General features: G+C 45.5%; 2 protein-coding genes across 4 annotated transcripts in view; one reads left to right on the top strand and one right to left on the bottom strand.

The window, feature by feature from the left end:
• Positions 1–939: 939 nt before the first annotated feature.
• Positions 940–11,314, bottom strand: LOC119251841 (uncharacterized). The gene is made up of 6 exons (XM_054698063.1): positions 10,621–11,314; positions 8,553–8,767; positions 4,464–4,565; positions 3,571–3,667; positions 1,931–2,015; positions 940–977 (listed from the first exon to the last, which is right to left on the bottom strand). The coding sequence occupies exons 1-6, from the start codon at positions 10,717–10,719 to the stop codon at positions 973–975; spliced, it is 603 nt and encodes a 200-aa protein (XP_054554038.1). The 5' UTR covers positions 10,720–11,314; the 3' UTR covers positions 940–972.
• LOC119251826 (testis expressed protein 56-like) overlaps positions 5,022–17,367 on the top strand; it is a 40,843-nt gene continuing 28,497 nt past the window's right edge. Inside the window, exons 1-3 of one of the 3 annotated variants that reach the window (XM_054698060.1) lie at positions 5,022–5,265; positions 11,451–11,657; positions 14,475–14,658. In XM_054698060.1, the coding sequence (XP_054554035.1) occupies positions 11,465–11,657; positions 14,475–14,658 (377 nt within the window). In that variant the 5' untranslated portion in view covers positions 5,022–5,265; positions 11,451–11,464. Of the gene's footprint in view, positions 5,266–10,508; positions 10,700–11,147; positions 11,658–14,474; positions 14,659–17,367 lie in introns of those variants that run through there. The other 2 variants (XM_054698059.1, XM_054698061.1) reach the window with 2 other exon arrangements.

The raw sequence follows: 17,367 nt of genomic DNA, 5'->3' as shown, positions 1-17,367 counted from the left end.
GACGCAACCTATGAAGCTGTCCACAGCTTCTGCAGCATGAGTTCGACGGTTCGATTCCCCGCCGGCCAGGGAGCAACCCACATGGCGCAGCAGACCTCTCCTAACTCGCCCGTTGCTCCCATCAGCAGTATACTTTGGTCAATCTGCCTGTTCTGTTCCCCACTCTGTCTCTGCTGAATCCTCTCACTCCCACACCTCTGGCCTGTACCCCAGCTCTTGTATGCATAAATAATCTTAAAAAAAAGAAAATTTAAGAACAAAAAATATATATATGTACACACAAACACACCTTTATATATATATATATATATATATATACACACACACACACACTATATCTATCTATCTCTCTATATAAAAGCATTCAAACCCAGGTAAGATCTGAGAAGTAATATACCATAGTGGTGATGAGCGAGAACCAAGCTACTTTTACAACCTGGTTCTACCAGTCATTGATGGTGTGGCCTAGGTGAACTGCCTGTCAGCCTCAGTGTTATCATCTGTAAAACAGGGTGATGGTGACAGAACCTACCTTATAGCATTGCTGTGATCATTCACTGAGTTCAGTGAGGGTTCAATGAATTTAAATTCTTCCACGCACGTGGGAAATTACTTTTCTATTACAATTCCTCTTCCCTTCAAAAAACAGGTCCAAACTCTATCCATCTTAACACTTCTTGTAAGGGAAGTAAAGGCTTAATCACCCATGTCCCGGTTATCTCTGTGGGGTCTGCCAGTCACATGCCCTGGTGAAGGGCAAGTCTCTGTAATCTCCCACTATTTGTACACAATGCTTTTTTCTTCTAGTTGTGTTCGGTTCTAGAATTTCAGACGAGTAGTTATCGCATCTGTAGTTGACTTTGTTTTAGTCATTTAGGGGTTCACAAAAATAAGTAAGTACGCGCTCACCTGTTCTCTGTGGCACTTCCTTCGTTAAGAGGATAACCCCATAACTGAAATGACCCTTGTTTACTATTCTGATAAGAGAAAAACCATGGACAATTTAGTGACTGCATGGATTTCTAAACAACACTTTACTAAGAGTATGATGAATAAATCCCCACCTGTGTTATTTTGTGAGCAGGCTCTGACAAATTAAGGTCTAGCATCATTTGCTCTATTGGAATTTCCAGATGGTTCTATAAAGCAGAGGAAACTTTTGAACACAACATATCTCTGCTCCCCTATTCTTCTAAGAATGTACAGTTCTTGTTCTAACCAAGAAATATGCAGTCAAATCCTTGGATACTCCTCTTTAATCCACACAGACGTCATTTGTTTTTGCTGGCTTCAGCAGCAATGACTTTAATCATTAATACTAAGTGTAACCTAATGAGTCTTGAATATCATGAAAGACTGTCTTTCTTCTAATAGGAGGTATTTTATCTTTTGATCCAAAAAAGGTAAATGAAAGATAAATTTTCACACTAATAATAATATGTTAAACATTTCAATAGCTTTATGATATCTTAAGGGCCGAGACTACTTCCCTTTTTGCAATCTCTAGAAAACAATATTTTCACTATCTACAATGTTAATTTTCACTTACAATATTGTTATATTAACTTAATATAATATTAATTGAATAACCAATTTGCACCCCTGGAAAACAGTAAAGGCTTTGACTTGCTTAAAGAACTCTATAGAAGGGAAATGTAAAGTTTAACTTTGAGGAAAGAAACTTTTTTTCAAGAACATATATACATATAATGTTTAATACTGTTTTCTGTATTATTTAAAACCAAACATTTATCCTTACCTTGTTAATTTTGCCTGAAAGAATGTATATGAAAAAATGACAATTAATAATTAAACAACACTGGTTATATCAAAAAGCAAACCCCCTTTAATATGAGCAGCTATTCATGTTGTAAATATAAATCTCCATGTGTTTACAATTATCGGTGTAAAGATAGCTAGAGTTTCTTACCACCTGCTGCACTCTCCCTTCCAGGGAGGTGGTTTTTATTTTCAGACACAGGTCCTTCTGAATCCAGGCTCCAGTGAGGTAAATTCTAAAACAATATTCATTTTAAGATAATGTTAAGGAAAGTTCAAACTATGCATGATGTTACATGCCCTTTGGGCAAAGGATGACAAAAGGTACAAGGCCCCTCCCTCCCGTAAGGACAGGCCAGCATTTCCAAGGAGTGGGCCATGGCCTCTTATCTGACCTATCAGCTTTTGACAACATAGTGCAGACATGGAAAGGCTCTTACAATAATTACAGTTTCATTCTCATTTTCTTAAAAGTCATGGCACACAGATTTCCAAATTAGATGTTTAGGAGAGAATAAAATGTCCAGTTCAGGGTATTCCTGGTCCATAGGGTACATTCACTAAATTTTCTGTATCTGAATACCAGACCTGAAAGCCTATAAAATTTTTCCATCAACCAAAGAAAACCCTCTCATCGTCACATCATCCTTGACGCTGATCAGTCCCCGGCACATCCTAGACTCCAGATATTGAGTAACTCTCAGGAAATATCCCAAAGAAAACCCCCAAAGGAATGAGAACGGTGCTAAGAAAGACTGGGGGAATTCTGGAAACTGTGCCGAGCACTCTGGGAGGGAAATATGGAGTGTGTATAGAAGAGGCTTGTAATAACTTATCCTAGAGAAGGGGAAATGATGAGGCAGTTTAAGTAATTTTTAAGAAGTGAACTCTGTTGTTTTCTATCTCAAACAAGAAAACCCCTTTATATATTAAACTCTAACCAATATCCAAATGAAGTGCTAGGAGTTCAGTATCAGCTCTCCACACTGAGGTGGAACAGGCAGAAATGAGCTTAAAGTCCGTGTGGAGATTTAGTTGACCCGCAAGGAAGTTGTCTCCTTGGAGACAAGAAAGGGTAGTTGAACACTGGAAGATAGGCCACAGGTGATTTTCTCTGGAGATTTTTGAAAATTAAGTAAAGTTCTCTGCTCCCTCGGTACAGGTCTAGTCTCTACATGATACTCACTGGGGGAGCCTTTAAAAAATAACAGTTGAAAAAAAATACCACAGATTCTGATTCATCAGGATTAACGTTAAGTTCCACTTATCTGTATTTTTAAAACCTCCCTGATAGATTCTCAAGTTTCTTTCAGTCATGTAATCCTAGCATGCTCAAGTACAACATAACATGTGAGAGAACTAGTCTTATATTAACAATAAAACTAAAATCATCAAATGTGGAAAGTGGCAAGGGAGACTCAACATCACATGTGGTGTCAGCTAGACTGCAAACTCCCGAATGGTTGGGGTGGGTTCCCCTTTTCAAGAGCCCATCTGCCTTACCAACATTTTCCCACAAAACATGTGTGAGAAGCTTTAAAAAGGTAAATACTGCCTGATTGATCAAGTAGCATCTTTAACAAAACCCAATTGCTATAGGAAATGTTGGCGAATTAGAGAGGCTGGCTAACTTTTGCTTTGTGAAAAGAAAGAAACTTTCTCTGTTTCATATGTTCCAAGAGAGGACTCGGTACAGACCTCTGGCAGAGAGAAAGCAGCAAGGGGCCTCTGCAGAAGGGGCAATAGGGGAGCCGCTACCCAAACACTCAAGTTCAACAGCATCTGCCATACCTCATGAGAGATGTCTGAGGCCCGCAGGTTGGTGCCACCGGTCTCCCCGTTTCTTCTCCCCATTTTGCTGTAGCTGGTCCTGTGTTCCCTTAAAATCCTATACAGGTTGTGGGACAGGCACATGGATGGGTGAGGCACAACATTTATTTAAGAGAAAACATGAGCTTTGGCTCCCCAACTAAAGGAGGTGAAGAAAATGCTTAGGAAGCAGGGGAGGGGCCTAGGAAGGCAGGCTGGGGACAGCATCAGGTAGTCAACCAGCTACTCAGTCAGAAAATGGGGGCAGAGAGGGCCCAGCCAGTGGGAAGATCTCCTGACAAGATTAGGAAATGCCAGGGTGAGAAAGGAGACATCAGGCAGGAGGATAAAATACAAATTAGACAAAAGACAAGGAATTCTCTGGAACTTACCACAGAGGGCTAGTTCTGTCCCAGGCATTCAAAGCTTCTGGATTGCGGGATGAAAGCCCCAGGCGGGCCCGCGCCCCAGACAGTTCAGAGACACTAACAGGCCCTCAGGAGCCAACACCGCTTTCCAGACCAAACTATCATGCGCCGCCTCCGCCCACCCCGGCCTGAGGTAAAAACCATTGAATCTCTGGCTCTCAGAAAGACTCGCACATGAAAGCCACCGCAGTCATCAGCTATTTTCTCAACGTTTACAATTTATTGTCTGTAGGGGCGGGTGGTGCTGAGAAGTGGGGCGAGGGCTAAGTTGGGGGCGGCGGGGGGGGGTGGGGGTGGGGGTGGCGCTCCCGCTTCGGCTCGGCTGGGGGGGCGCGGGCGGCTGGGGGGGCGGGGGGCCGCGGCTGGGAGGGGGCCCGAGAGAGGGGTCGGGCCCGGCGTGGGGCGGCGGCCGGAAGGGAGGGCCCGGGACGGGGCGGCCACTCTTACCCCGTGGCCCACGTGTCGTCCCCGGCGTCGTCCCCGAGGGCGCCCCGAGGCCCCGGCGCCTCCGCGTGCGGCTTGGCGGGCGCCGCGTCCGGCTCGGCCTTCCTGCCGCGGGGGGACAGGGAGGGCAGCGCGGGCAGCGGGCCGCGGGCGGGCGGCCGGCGGGGCCCGCGGGCCGGCGCGGGGGTGCCCAGGGCGGCCTCGCCGGCGGCCGGGCCCCGCGGCCGCGGTCCTCGAGCGGAGCCACCCGCCGCGGCCCCGCGTTCCACTGGGGCCACCGGGTACCGGCGCCCGCAGGCGCGGCGGCCCAGCCGCTGGGCCCGGAGGGGGTCCGCAGGCCTTCGCGCCCCCGGACGGCCGGCGCCACTCGGCCATGGCGGGCGGGGGGTGGGGGGGCCGGCGCTGGGCGTCGGCGCCTTCCGGGGCCTGACCTTGACCCGAGCGACCCAGCGGGGCCCCGCGTGGCTCCGGGTGGGCCCCCGGCCGCCAAGGCCTGGCCCGCCTCTTCCTCCCCAGGGCCGGGCCAAGCACCGAGGGTGCCCTGCCCGGCGCTGCGCTGGACTCGGGGCTCGATGTGGCCAAGTTCTCGCCAGACTCTGGCAGGCCACATGGGACGAAGGGGCGCAAAGGGAGGCGCCCGCTGACAGTGCGCCCACCACGGTCAGTTCTAGGTCAGGGGCATCACTTGATGGTCAGAAAAACGAGTGTTTTTTGTTTTTTGAGGTTTTTTTTTCATCTAGGATTCACTTCAGACCAAGGGAGGCCAGTTTTGCCCTTCGAGTATCTCTTACTTGGATAGCGTGAGGTAAGTCGGGGTGAGGATGGGAGTGGGGATAGGGTGGATGGGGTAGGGCGGAGGAATATATACACGCATACTGTTGATATAACATATGCATTACGATATGTATAGAATGTATGTAAGTAGTAAATATGTGGGTATTTACATGTTTGTGTCTGAGAATCGAGCTCAAGTCCATGTAGGTAAATGAATAGTAAAAATGCTTGTGGCGTGCACCCTTCATAATGAGGTGTTGGTATTTGAAGAAGAAATGTCTGGGGTCTTTTGCTGATGCTTTTGTTAGGTTGCTGATGCTCAGTTAGGTTGAAAGCCCAGCTGGAGAGTCAAACCTCCCCGGCCCACATGTGTCCTTTAGTGGTGTCCTAAATGCACTGGTTCTTAACATTTGGTCGAAGGGGATCCCACGTATCTTTGAGAATTTCCCAGAAAAACACATACAGATACACCAGATGCTGAAAAGAATTTCCAGGGTTTCTCAGATCTTTGCTCCCCACTCCCAACCCCCTCTGCCCAGGGATGTCTGTCTCCTTCCTCTGTGTTTCTGTTTTCCTCTCAGAAAGGGCTCCCTGACTTCACTTTAGAGAAGCCTTAGCCACCTCACTGCATCTCCTAATACCGGCTGCAATTCTCTGGTCCTTGCGGTCTGGTTTATTTGTCCTGTTTGCTTTTTTGTTGTCTGTTTGATGCCACTAGAGTGTAAAACTCTCTGCGGGCATGGGCCTTGCCTGTCTGGTTCATCCTGCATCTCCATCACTGCCTACCTGCTAAGGTTCCTAGGAGACAGGACAGGTGAGGGAACAGGAGGTTACCTAGGCCCTTGGAAGATGGTCTCTGGGGCCTCTTCTACTTTCCATTCTGTAGCTCTAAAACACAGACCTGTTCGTTTGTGCTCCGAAGGCCTAACAAGTAAAGTCCACATTCTTAGCCAGGCCTGCAGCCAGATTTAGAGGCCTGCACATCACCTTTCCTGGGCCTGCTACATGTCAAATGTGTCAGATGTTGCATGACTCCCCTGAGCACCCTCCTCCCTCCCTCTGCCATGTTAAATCCTATGCATGTAGATCTAGTTCACTTGTCTTCCCTGACACCCCAGGGAGAATTAATTGATCCTCTGACATCCCTATTTCAGGTTATATATAAATGGTTTGTTTATAATTTCTCATTCACTGTCACATAATTATTCAGTTATGATATTTCACTCATAAGCTTTCCAACACCTTCAAGGCAAGACCTGGCCTGTTCTAGTGGAGTGCCTGGCACAGGATAACAGTTACTCAATAAATGTTTGAATTAAATTGCTCCAAGAATAACATCACTAGAATATATGGTGTATGGTGTGGTGACTATCATCATGCTGAACATTTTCTATAGATGAACCATTTTTAAGACTCGTTAACAGCACAATGAATTTGATACTGCTAGTTATTCTTATTTTAGAAATGAGTAACCTGAACTTTAAAAATATTCAGTGACTTTTCCCAACTTACAATTACTTGAAAGATAGTACATTGGGTAAATACTGGGATCCATGCCTTCGCAGCTAACACTTTCTACAGATATGTCTAGCTGGGAAATGTTTTGTTTTTCCTCTGGACAGGAACAAAATTTATGTGTGCATGAGTGGGTGCAATTCACCTTTCTAGCTTACATCTCCATCTTCCTGGTTGGGTTTCTGTTTCTCTCTTTTCCTTTTCTTTTAGAACTTGATCTGATTCCTGATCCCTCTGAAAATTGTCATCCATAAATACATCCTCTCAGATACTTTTTTACCTTGACAGAATATATTTTGAAAAACCTTCCTTTCTGGTGACCAGGCTCACTGGACTGTTCCTTTCTCTGCAGGCCTTTTGTAAGCTTTGACATCAGTGTCAAAGTCAGGCCTCCCTCACATCCCTTGTTGAATTAAAACTTGGAGCACTGCAGGTGTAAAATTAGAGTGGCAGCAGAGTCTGTGTGGGGCACATCCCGCCTATGTGGTCAGGAGAAAAGTCCAAGGAGCAGAACTAAGTAGGAAATGTCGTGCATCCACGTGAAACAGAAGGGAAACAACTAAGAGAAGGATGATCTCTTCAAACCCTCGGGTCTGGACTGGACCCAGCCTGGAGAATAAGGAGTCAGGGGACAGTGGGCCGTGTCCCTTGCAGCTCAGGTCAAGTTCTAACATCAGTCCTTGACTTGAGAGAATGCTCCTTCCTTCTAAGGCCTGCTGGGATTCCATTTTCAGTGGTAGCCTGAGATTTGCCATACTTTAATTTTTTTAATTTATTTATTTATGCATACAAGAGCTGGGGTGTAGGGTAGAGGTGTGGGGGGTGAGAAGATTCACCAGAGACAGAGTGGGGAGCAGAGCAGGCAAATCTACTGAAATGCAATGCTAAGGGTAGCAGCGGGGAGACAGGAGAGGTCTGATGCGCCATGTAGGTCAGCTCCCTGGCTGGGGTTTGAATTTGTGCTACTGATACTGTGGATAGCTTCACAGTGCTGTGTTTAACCCCTTGTGCCACCAGGGAGGCCCTCCATTCTGTTTTGTCTTCAGTCACAGCCAATTATATTTATTCTTGATTTAGAACTCTGTTTCTGTGAGCATTTACTTTAAATATCCTAGCTCTCTGTAGAATTCCCTTTAAAGAAATCTAAACAAAAATATTTTTAGTTTGGAGTTGTGTTTTTGGTTTTAGAAATTAACCTTTAGTTCTCTGCTTCCTTAGCAATGCCTTGCTTGGGAGGATAGAAACACTTTCTTGCAGAAACACAAGAAATCTGGTTTAAAATCTATTCCCAGAATGAGGGCTTTCCTGGTGGTACAAGGGGTTAAACACAGCACTGTGAAGCTATTGGTAGCCACTGCAGCACGAGTTCGATTCCCAGCCAGGGCGGTGACTCACATGGTGCAGCTGACCTCTCCTATCCCCGCTGCTCCCCTCAGCAGTGTATTTCAGTCCCCACCCCCAGCTCTTTATGCATAAAATACATCTTGAAAAAAAAAATCAAATAAAATCTATTCCCAGAATGAATGTGATAGTGCTGTACACGGATATGCTTCCCAGAGAAGCTAAATGCATCGATGAGTATATTCTGCATCTGTTGCTGCTGCATATGCTGCGGCTGGTACTTTGCATAAATTCTCAATCACGTGTTTCCACCTTTGATTTTTTTCTGCAAGACTTGATTTCTGAGCTTGCATGGCTTCCTAAGTCTTCCTAGCCCTCCGGGTGCCCACAGCCCTATTTTCCTTGCCTTTATATCATAAATTTCCTTTGAATATTGTCTTGAGTTTCAGGATCAAAACTTACTTTCTGGTGCCAGGAAAGCTGTGGCTGGACTCCTCTTTCTGGTAGCTGGGCGCCTGCTTGGCACGGAACACTCTCTTTAGAACGCTCTCTTTAAGAAACTTGGAGATGATCTTCTCCCTTTGAACGTTGCTGAACACCTTGCCATCTGGAAGCCAGCTGATCTTGTCACATCCACCATGGCAGAGGGGAAGGTGCTCCGGAGACACAACAGCCTTCTTTGGAACAAAAAGACAAAGAAAAAGGACTTGAAGGACATGTCTGTTACCCAAAAGTCAGGAATAAGAGACCAACCTAACTAGAAAAACAACCCAGGTCTTGCCACTGCTATGCTGTGGGATCAATTTAGTTAATAACACTGCTGGCGCCTGAGTGGCCCGGCCGGCCCTTCTTAGCAACTCATTGTCACTATAAGGAAAGCATCGCAGGCTTCAGGCTTTGGAGGAATCTTTCTCACCTTTCCTGGCGAGAAAATGGTACTCTCACAAATGCCACTTTGAAAAGGCACATATATTTATTGCTCATTGAAGTCTAGACATGGACATATGCAGACTGGAAAAGCAAGATATAAAACGGAAGGATGGGTTTCATCCAGGAACATGGGGGTGGCTGGCTGCTGTCCAGATCACACAGGTCTCCCTTCTCCACCCTCAACTCCTGTCCCTTAACAGTGTTCTCTCCACACCATCAGCAGAGGAAGTGAATGAGATGGGTTCCTTGAGGAAGTGCTACCCACTGCAAAATCAGATGATTTATTTAAAACTAAAATGGAATCATTCTGGGGCCTCCCTGTTAGCGCAAGGGGTTGAGACACAGCCTGTGAAGCTGTCCACAGCCTCTGTAGTACGAGTTCGATCCCCGGCTGGCCAGGAAACAATCCACATGGCGCAGCAGACCTCTCCTGTCTCGTCCGCTGCTCCCCTCAACAGTGTACTTTCATTGATCTGCCTGTTGTTCCCCGTTCTGTCTCTGGTGAATCATCTCACCCTCCCGCCTCCCTCACCCTACACACACCCCTCTGGCCTGTACCCCTGCTCTTGTATGCGTAAATAAATAAATCTTTTTTAAAAAGGTAATCATTCTGGCTTGCTTCAGATTTCAACCAAGGACCATAAACTTCAGAGAACTAGCTAAAAAAATTCCATCAACTGCTATTTAGAGTAATGACTGAGAAACATAGGTGGATTACAGTGTGTGGAGAACCACCTTTTAATAGCTGATTTCCTTGGCCTGTGGACCAAGGAACACATAGTTTGCTCTTTCCTAGTTGGGTCCTATAAGGATTTAAACTCCTAAACTCAAGGTGCTTGGATGGAAGTAGCCTCTGGCTATGAGAACATTCTACCCCAACCCTCCCACCAATCCCTTTCTCTCTGAAAATCTCCTGAGATGTTGAGAACCACATTATATTTAAGAGGTCTGGGTAGTTCTACAACTTATTTCAAAGGGAATTCCTTTAAAGTCTACCTTTTGTTTATTTTTTAAAGTTTTATTTTTTAAGTCTGCTAACTGAACATTAAGCCATGAATTTTTCTGTCTCCTGCTCTTGACGCTGTTGTATTTTATGAGCTAATCATGATTGATACCGAACGCCGACCTCAGTTTCCCTCAGCCAATAAAAGAAAACAGAGTTTGAGGAAAAGGAAAGTGATTTAATTTGTTGACAAATGAGGAGGGCAGCAGACTCATGTCTGAAAGACAACCGTCCTGCTCTTTGGCAGAGGGCAGGGGTATTTATACAAAGGGGAAAAAAAAGGGGGAGATGGGTGAGGGCCTGCAAAGAGGGGGTGATGGGGTTGGCACAGAGACAGGTGGGTACCAGCTTGCTTTTTCTAACACCCTTTTCCTTGGAATGCAAGAAGACAAACCTGTCAAACAAGGGGAAATTGCAAGAAATATGGGAAAGACAAATTTGTTAATGCTTATCTGAGAGACCAGTCATTTGTAACTGCATCATAATGGCCTTGGCCAAAGGTTTTAAGTCTGGTGAGCAGCTGGCAGACTGGCTTTTGCATTGCTTGCTGTGCCCACATGACTTTCCCTATTTCTCAGCACTTTGCAAAGTGATTACCTGCCAGTTCATGGAGGAGAGATGAACCTGCTGTGATGAACCTGCCTCAGTGGCTGTGCCTGTTGCAGGAGTGGCCACGGTAAACCTTACTATTGGCATCTGTCCCCAAATGTGGGAGTAGTTCTTGGCAGCTTCTCTCTTGCTTGGGGCAGAGCTATCAAATTTGGTGCTGGTGGAGGATTATTTAGAACTTGTGCTGGGTTCTGCTCTGGGTCCACGATAAAGAGTGGCATCCAGCAGGAAAGCTAAGGCAGGAGCATTTTGCTTTGTTTACTTTGTCTCCTCGGTGTTCATTTGCATAAGAGGGTAAGAAGCAGCTTGACTTTTTACCTGTGTTAATCTGGACATTTCCTCAGTTTTGGACGATGAAGCTTTCCTCAGTACAGCTCAAGAACTATGCTGATGTAACCACTCTCCCTCAGGGCCTAGCTGGTCTGTGGAGCTTAATTATGTACACGGCCTCTCTTAATGCCAGGTGGGAAAATAACACTGGATGAGTGCTCACCAGGATTCCTTCTTCCCTTTAGGAAATCACTCTGTTTTCCTCAGACATTGTCCGTGTCCAACAGGAAAGTGGAGTTTCTATCTCAGATCCCTGTCAGACTTGGCACAGTATTTCCAGTGTGGCTGATTTCCCCTGGTTTGAAGTTGTAGGATGAGCACTCAGGATTCCAGGCCAAGATGTGAGGTTCATTGTGACCCTCAGATTGTTCAGCCACCAGAGATCCAAATATAGATTCCTTGCTATCTTCTTAGAGATGGATGAAAGTGGGGGGACAGAATAATCGCCAGGGACACCACACTTCAAATTCTTTCTGTGGACTCTCCAGTTCCATGGGTAATCATGGGGACCATCAAGAAAAATCACACCGTACTGAAACTTCCACTGTTGGACACGTTCAACACACCGAAAAACTATGACCATCCTGAGGTTCTGAGACACACCTTCGAGACACTCTCTAGCCTGCACAAGCTGCTCCCGAATCATCTATTGGAAAAGCTTCATTCCTACAAGAGTGAAGAGGACAAAAGAAAATGTATGTGCTTGGAGGGTGGGTGGGAACCCCCTTGTGTCAGCATATACTTTCTCTTGGCACAGCCTATCTGTCCTTTCAGCCATGAATAAGTCCTTGAGACCCAGGAGCCCATCTGGACTGATTTTACTGAAGGGACCCATTTTCTCAGAGATTACTATGGAATTTACCCCTCTGCTAACCTCACTATCATGGCTCCTTTTTGTTATTATGCTATTTTACTGAGGTGACATTGGTTTATACCACTATATATAATACAGAGGTGTAGATTCACATCTCTTCAGATGTATGTTACCACACCACCCCCACCTCAGAGCACCCATTGTCCACCACCACAGTCCATTGGGTCTCCCCCCACTCTGGTAGGCTAAATTCTGTCAAATTTCTGCTTGCTTTGTTTCTTTATTTTCTTTATTTTTTAAAGATTTATTTTTATTTATACAAGAGCTGGGGTATAGGCCAGAGTCATGGGAGGGTGAGAGGACTCACCAGAGACAGAGCAGGGAGCAGAACAGGCAGATGGACCGAAAGCACTGCTGAGGGGAGCAGCAGGCGAGACAGGAGAGGTCTACGTCACCATGTGGGATTCTCCCTGGCCAGCCGGGAACCGAACCGGCATTGCAGCGGCTGCAGACAGCTTCACGGCACTGTGCTCAACCTGCTGTGCCACCGGGGAGGCCCCTGTTTCTTTATTTTCATATGATTGATTTTGCTTAGTATCATATACCTTCCATTTCCCTTCATGTCGTCACAAATGTCAAGAATTCATCTTTCTTTTTCATAGCTGAGTTGTATTCCATTGTGTATATGTACCACCACATCTTTATCCACACCTGTGTCTCTGACACAGGTAGTGTCCATAACTTGGCAATTATAAATAGCCTCACCATTATCTCTCTCCTTTTATTCAACTATTCTTTTGCGAACCAGAAATACCTGTTGATCTTCTTTAGGCAAAGCATACCAATAGCAAGATAGAAAGGAGACTGAGTGGGAAATAATCACTAAAATTGCAATTTCAGACTTGGATTTGAATTTAAGGTGAATGAGAGAATGTCCAGGTTGAAGGTCAGGATTTGAAGTTTATATCTTTGCTCTACTTCCAGCTACTCCTTCCTTGTGTTGCCAGGATTATACCAACCCAGGGAGAACCGGACATTTCCCCTGAGGATTATAAGCCACCTTCATTGTTTGCAATTTGGAGTCATACTGTCCATCTGCCACTCCAGAAACTTGTTGGGGAAGTTGATAACTGGAGTGATTTGCAGAATGGGGTGGAGCCTGCCCTCTGAGTTCATACTTAAATGAAGGACAAAGGTACATGATAGCTACCTGAGTCCATGAATTTACAAAGCAAATAGAAGCTGCTGGAGTGATCACAGAGTGATTAACACACTGTGTATCGTACATGTAGGAAGGTATGTATTAGGATAATGATTTTAAAGCATTATGGCAAATTTGGCCATTTGTATTCTGATTAATCTCTAATCCCTGAATCCACATAATTGTGAATCAGGCCCAATATCCAGGTTACATAAAAATCATCAAGAAAAAGATAAGCAACTTAATACACCTGATAACTATTATAGACCCGCAATTCACAACATGAAATACAAATCACCCACAAACATGAAAGATGTTTATGCATTCTGGTGAAAGACAAATCAAGGAGATATTTATTTGTAGGTCATCGTACTGGTCAAATTTTTATTTCATTTTTTTTCTCTTAGTATCTATTTTTAATTAATATTTTATTTTATATAATTCTTACATCATTTTCCATTTTTGCACAATGTATGCATTATCATTTTGGTTTATAGTCCCCATACAATTGCACCCCCCACCCCCTTATTTTGACCCTAGTCCTTCCTCTTTCCTTCCCTCCCCTCTCCCCCTCCGTGGTATGTCTCTGGTTTATAGTTCCTTGTTGATTTTGATTTTTACTTTGTATTAGTCTTTTTCCTCGTGCCTTATTTAGGTTTTCTAAATTCCTGCTATGAGTGAGACCATCCAGTATTTATTTATTTATGCATACAAGAGCTGGGGTACGGGCCAGAGGTGTGAAGGGTGAGTGGATTCACCAGAGACAGAGTGGGGAACAGAACAGGCAGATTGACTGAATTACAATGATGAGGGGAGCAGCGGGCGAGATAGGAGAGGTCTGCTGCGCCATGTGCACAGCTCCCTGGGCAGGCAGGGATTGAACTCATGCTGTAGAGGCTGGCGATAGCTTGACAGTGCTATCATCAACCCCTGAGCCACCAGGGAGGCCCAAGAATGTTTTGATGAAGGAAGCAATGGATTGAATTACAGGGTGGCCCAGCTCTTTGTCTCATTGCAGATGGGCAACTTGGTGGGGGGTCACTGAGGCCAAGATGTAGCAGTGGATGTGACGCAAACGCACAGTGTGGTTAACGTCCTCGAAGATAAAATAACCGTACCATCACTTGCCATTAGTTTACAAATCATGCACAAACTACACAAATTACCTTCAGTATTTATAACGGGGACTGGCACATCTGTTTATTCATTTGCTTGTTCATTCATTCCTTTGCTGTGCCCCTATTTGCTGTTGCCGCGGACCAGCACAGCAGTGAACGATGAGGCCGTCTCGGGACGGTTAGCCCTAAAGGTCACTGCAGGGGGAGGTGCAGCAGCTGTCAAGGATCAGGCTAAAGTGAAAATGTCCCTCAGTAATATTGTTGGAATGAAGGAATATTAACATTAAATAGCAGTTCTCAAATGGCATAAACATTCTCTCTCAAGGTAACACCAATGTGGATGTGGGCAGGAACGCTGAATTGCTTATTCTATTCCTAGGTGAGGATCCTGAACTCTCTGGATTAGAAAGAGTCTTAAAAAGACATGAGTATCCAAAGGAGATTAACCTGAGCCCAAAGCCGAGCAGTATGCCCCTGTGGCAGAGAAACATCATGAACACTGCAAACCGGAGTAAATGCCAGAAGAGCACCCCCAATACTCCAATGTCGGCGATCGTCGTCAGGTAGGTGACCAGCTTTTGTCCTATACATACTTTAGGAGATCACGGATTCTTCATGCCTTCGCCAAAAATTGTGGTCTTTGAGATACATGTGGTCTTTGAGGTACATGTGGTCTTTGAGGTACATGTGGTTTTGGGGTACAGGGCAGCCTGGAAACGAGCACTGCTCTCTGTCAAAGCCCGTGAGCCCCATTTTCACACCACTGAGCATCTGGAGGAGCCCTTACTGGGAGAGAACTGGGGACAGGAGCAGTTGTGTGGGCTCTCCATGGGCAGCTGCGTTCTAGGTGAGTGAGCAGAGATCTGGGGGGATGAGAAGGAGTGCCCTGGGAGAGGGACCTGACCACTGGGCACTGGGGCTTTTATGCTTCAGGATTCAGGAGGCACCCCCCACCCCAGCATGCCCAGGGCCTAGGTTAACGAGCACGAGTGGGTAATTTGGGCATTATCCCGCGACTGTTAGGTTGTACACTGAGAGAAATGGGAGGTGTTGCAAGAAGGCGGCAACAAGGTCTGGCTTGAACCCTCTGCAGCAGGGGTGGCCAGAGGAGAGGTGTGGCCCTGGGACCAAGTGCTAACAGCGGTGATGTGGAATTGGCTGGACTTGGCTTTCAAAGTTACAAGCTTATGTTCCCTGGCAAATTACGTTTGCTTGATTGATCCACTCATCTGTTTTGAGGCACTTAAGTTGTTCCCATGTCTTGGCTATTGCAAATGTAACAGGGTGGTCCCAGGAAAAGGTGAGGTTCCAGGTTCCCTGCCCCACCCAGGTAGGGTGGAGCTAAGCAGGGAGGAAAAGCTGGAGAGGAGACTGGAGAAGGGAGGAGGAAGGATGGAGAGTAAGGAAACCTGGAGGAGGCACCTGGAGCAGACGTGTGAAGAAGCCGCACTTGCTTCCTGGTCCTGGCCTGGTTGGAACAGATGTGGGTGAGAGACCCGTGGGGAGGTTAACAATGGCAGCTTTTATCTTGGCTTTGAGTTTGTTCTTTTCCTCCCAGACTTGTCTGACTGTTTCTCACCCTTTTCTATGGGTCCCCGACGGAAAGTGCTTTAGACTTAGGGCAACTTTCCGGCCTTCCTCAGGGCCAACCCTGTTTGGCTGGACATTTACCCATGAGGGAATGGGTAACTGGGTGCTTGATTTGGAAACTGTATTGTCTTTTCTGTATTGCACACTAATTGCATTAAAACTTTCTATTAAAGTTCTATTAGAACTTTCTATTAAAGTTCTTATGTTTTGTCTTGATGCAGCGGACGGTAGAACCTTTTTAGAGCAGGCAGGTTTGGAGGTTCTGGGGTGTCCCTCTTCCTGCCCTGTACCAGAAATAGTGCTGCAATAAACATAGGTGTGAAGATTTCCTTTCAAATTAGTGTTTTTGTGTTCTTTGAGCAGATTCCTTGAGTAGGATTGCTGGATCATATGGTAGATCCATTTTTAGTGTCTTGAGGAACCCGCCGCTGTCTTTCCCATAGGGACTGGACCCCCATCTACACTCCCACCAACAGTATCTGGGGTGGGGTCCTTCTCCGCATCCTCACCAGCACTTTTTTCTGGCCTTTCCTATTTGGGCCATTCTCAAGGGTGCAAGATGGTATCTCACTATGGTTTTGATTTGCATTTTCCTGAGGGTGAGTAACAAAATTTTTTCTTGTGCCTGTTGGCCATCTGTGTCTTCTTTGGAGAAGTTCTTATTTAGCTCTTCTGCCCATTTTTTGATTCAATCATTTCTTTTTTTTTTAAAGATTTATTTATTTATGCATACAAGAACTGGGGTGTAAGCCAGAGGTGTGGGGGTAGGAGGAAAAGGACAAAGAGACATAGTGGGGGGCAGAACAGGCAGATCCACCAAAATACACTGCTGAGGGGAGCAGCGGGCAAGACAGGAGAGGTCTGCTGCATCAGGGTAGCTTCCTGGCTGGCCAGGGATCGAACTTGTGCTGTAATGGCTGGAGATAGCTTCATAGCACTGTCTTTAACCCCTGTGCCACCAGGAAGGCCCCCAATCATTTGTTTTCTTTTTGTTGAGTTAAGTGAACTCTTTGTATATCTTTAATATCAGTCTCTTGTGAGATGCGTGGTGTGAAAATATTTTCTCCGATTCAGTAGGGTGTCTGTTTGGCTACCGTCTCTTTCACTGTACAGAAGCTTTTTCTGTTTGCTGTAGTTCCAGTTGTTTATATTCCCCTTTTTTGCTTTTTAATGCATATTATTTTCCTGATTTCCTTTAGTTCTTTGTTCATGTTTTCCTTTAGTTCTCCTGCATATATTTGATAATTGTTTTAAAGTCTTTGTTTAGTAAATATGGGCCTATATCAGGGGATTTTGGTTTATTTTATTTGTATCTTTTACATCATTGTGTAGTCCCCATAAAATGCCCACCACCAATTCACCCGTGAACCATCACCAAAGTCCCTTGTGCTCTTCTCTCCCCTGTTTTGATCTCTTTTCCTCCCCCTCCTTCACAGAATGTCTCTAATTTATGGTTGTCTGTTAATTTTTTAAATTATTATTTTTTCCTGATCTCTTATTTGTTAACTTTATAGTCCTCCTATAAGTGAAACCATCCAATATTTTTCTTTTTCCTTCTGGCTTATTTCACTGAGCATCGTCCCTTCCAGCTCCATCCATGTTGCTGCAAATGGCATGAGTTTATCTTTTTTGATTGCTGAGTAATATTCCATTGTGTAAGTAGAACACATCTTCTTGATCTA

The sequence above is a fragment of the Talpa occidentalis genome, unplaced genomic scaffold (assembly GCF_014898055.3).
Source record: "Talpa occidentalis isolate TD23 unplaced genomic scaffold, MPIMG_talOcc4v2.1 talOcc4.2, whole genome shotgun sequence".
NCBI lineage: Eukaryota > Metazoa > Chordata > Mammalia > Eulipotyphla > Talpidae > Talpa > Talpa occidentalis.
The sequence above is the reverse complement of the archived record's forward strand: the minus strand, read 5'-3'. Positions and strand labels throughout refer to the sequence as shown.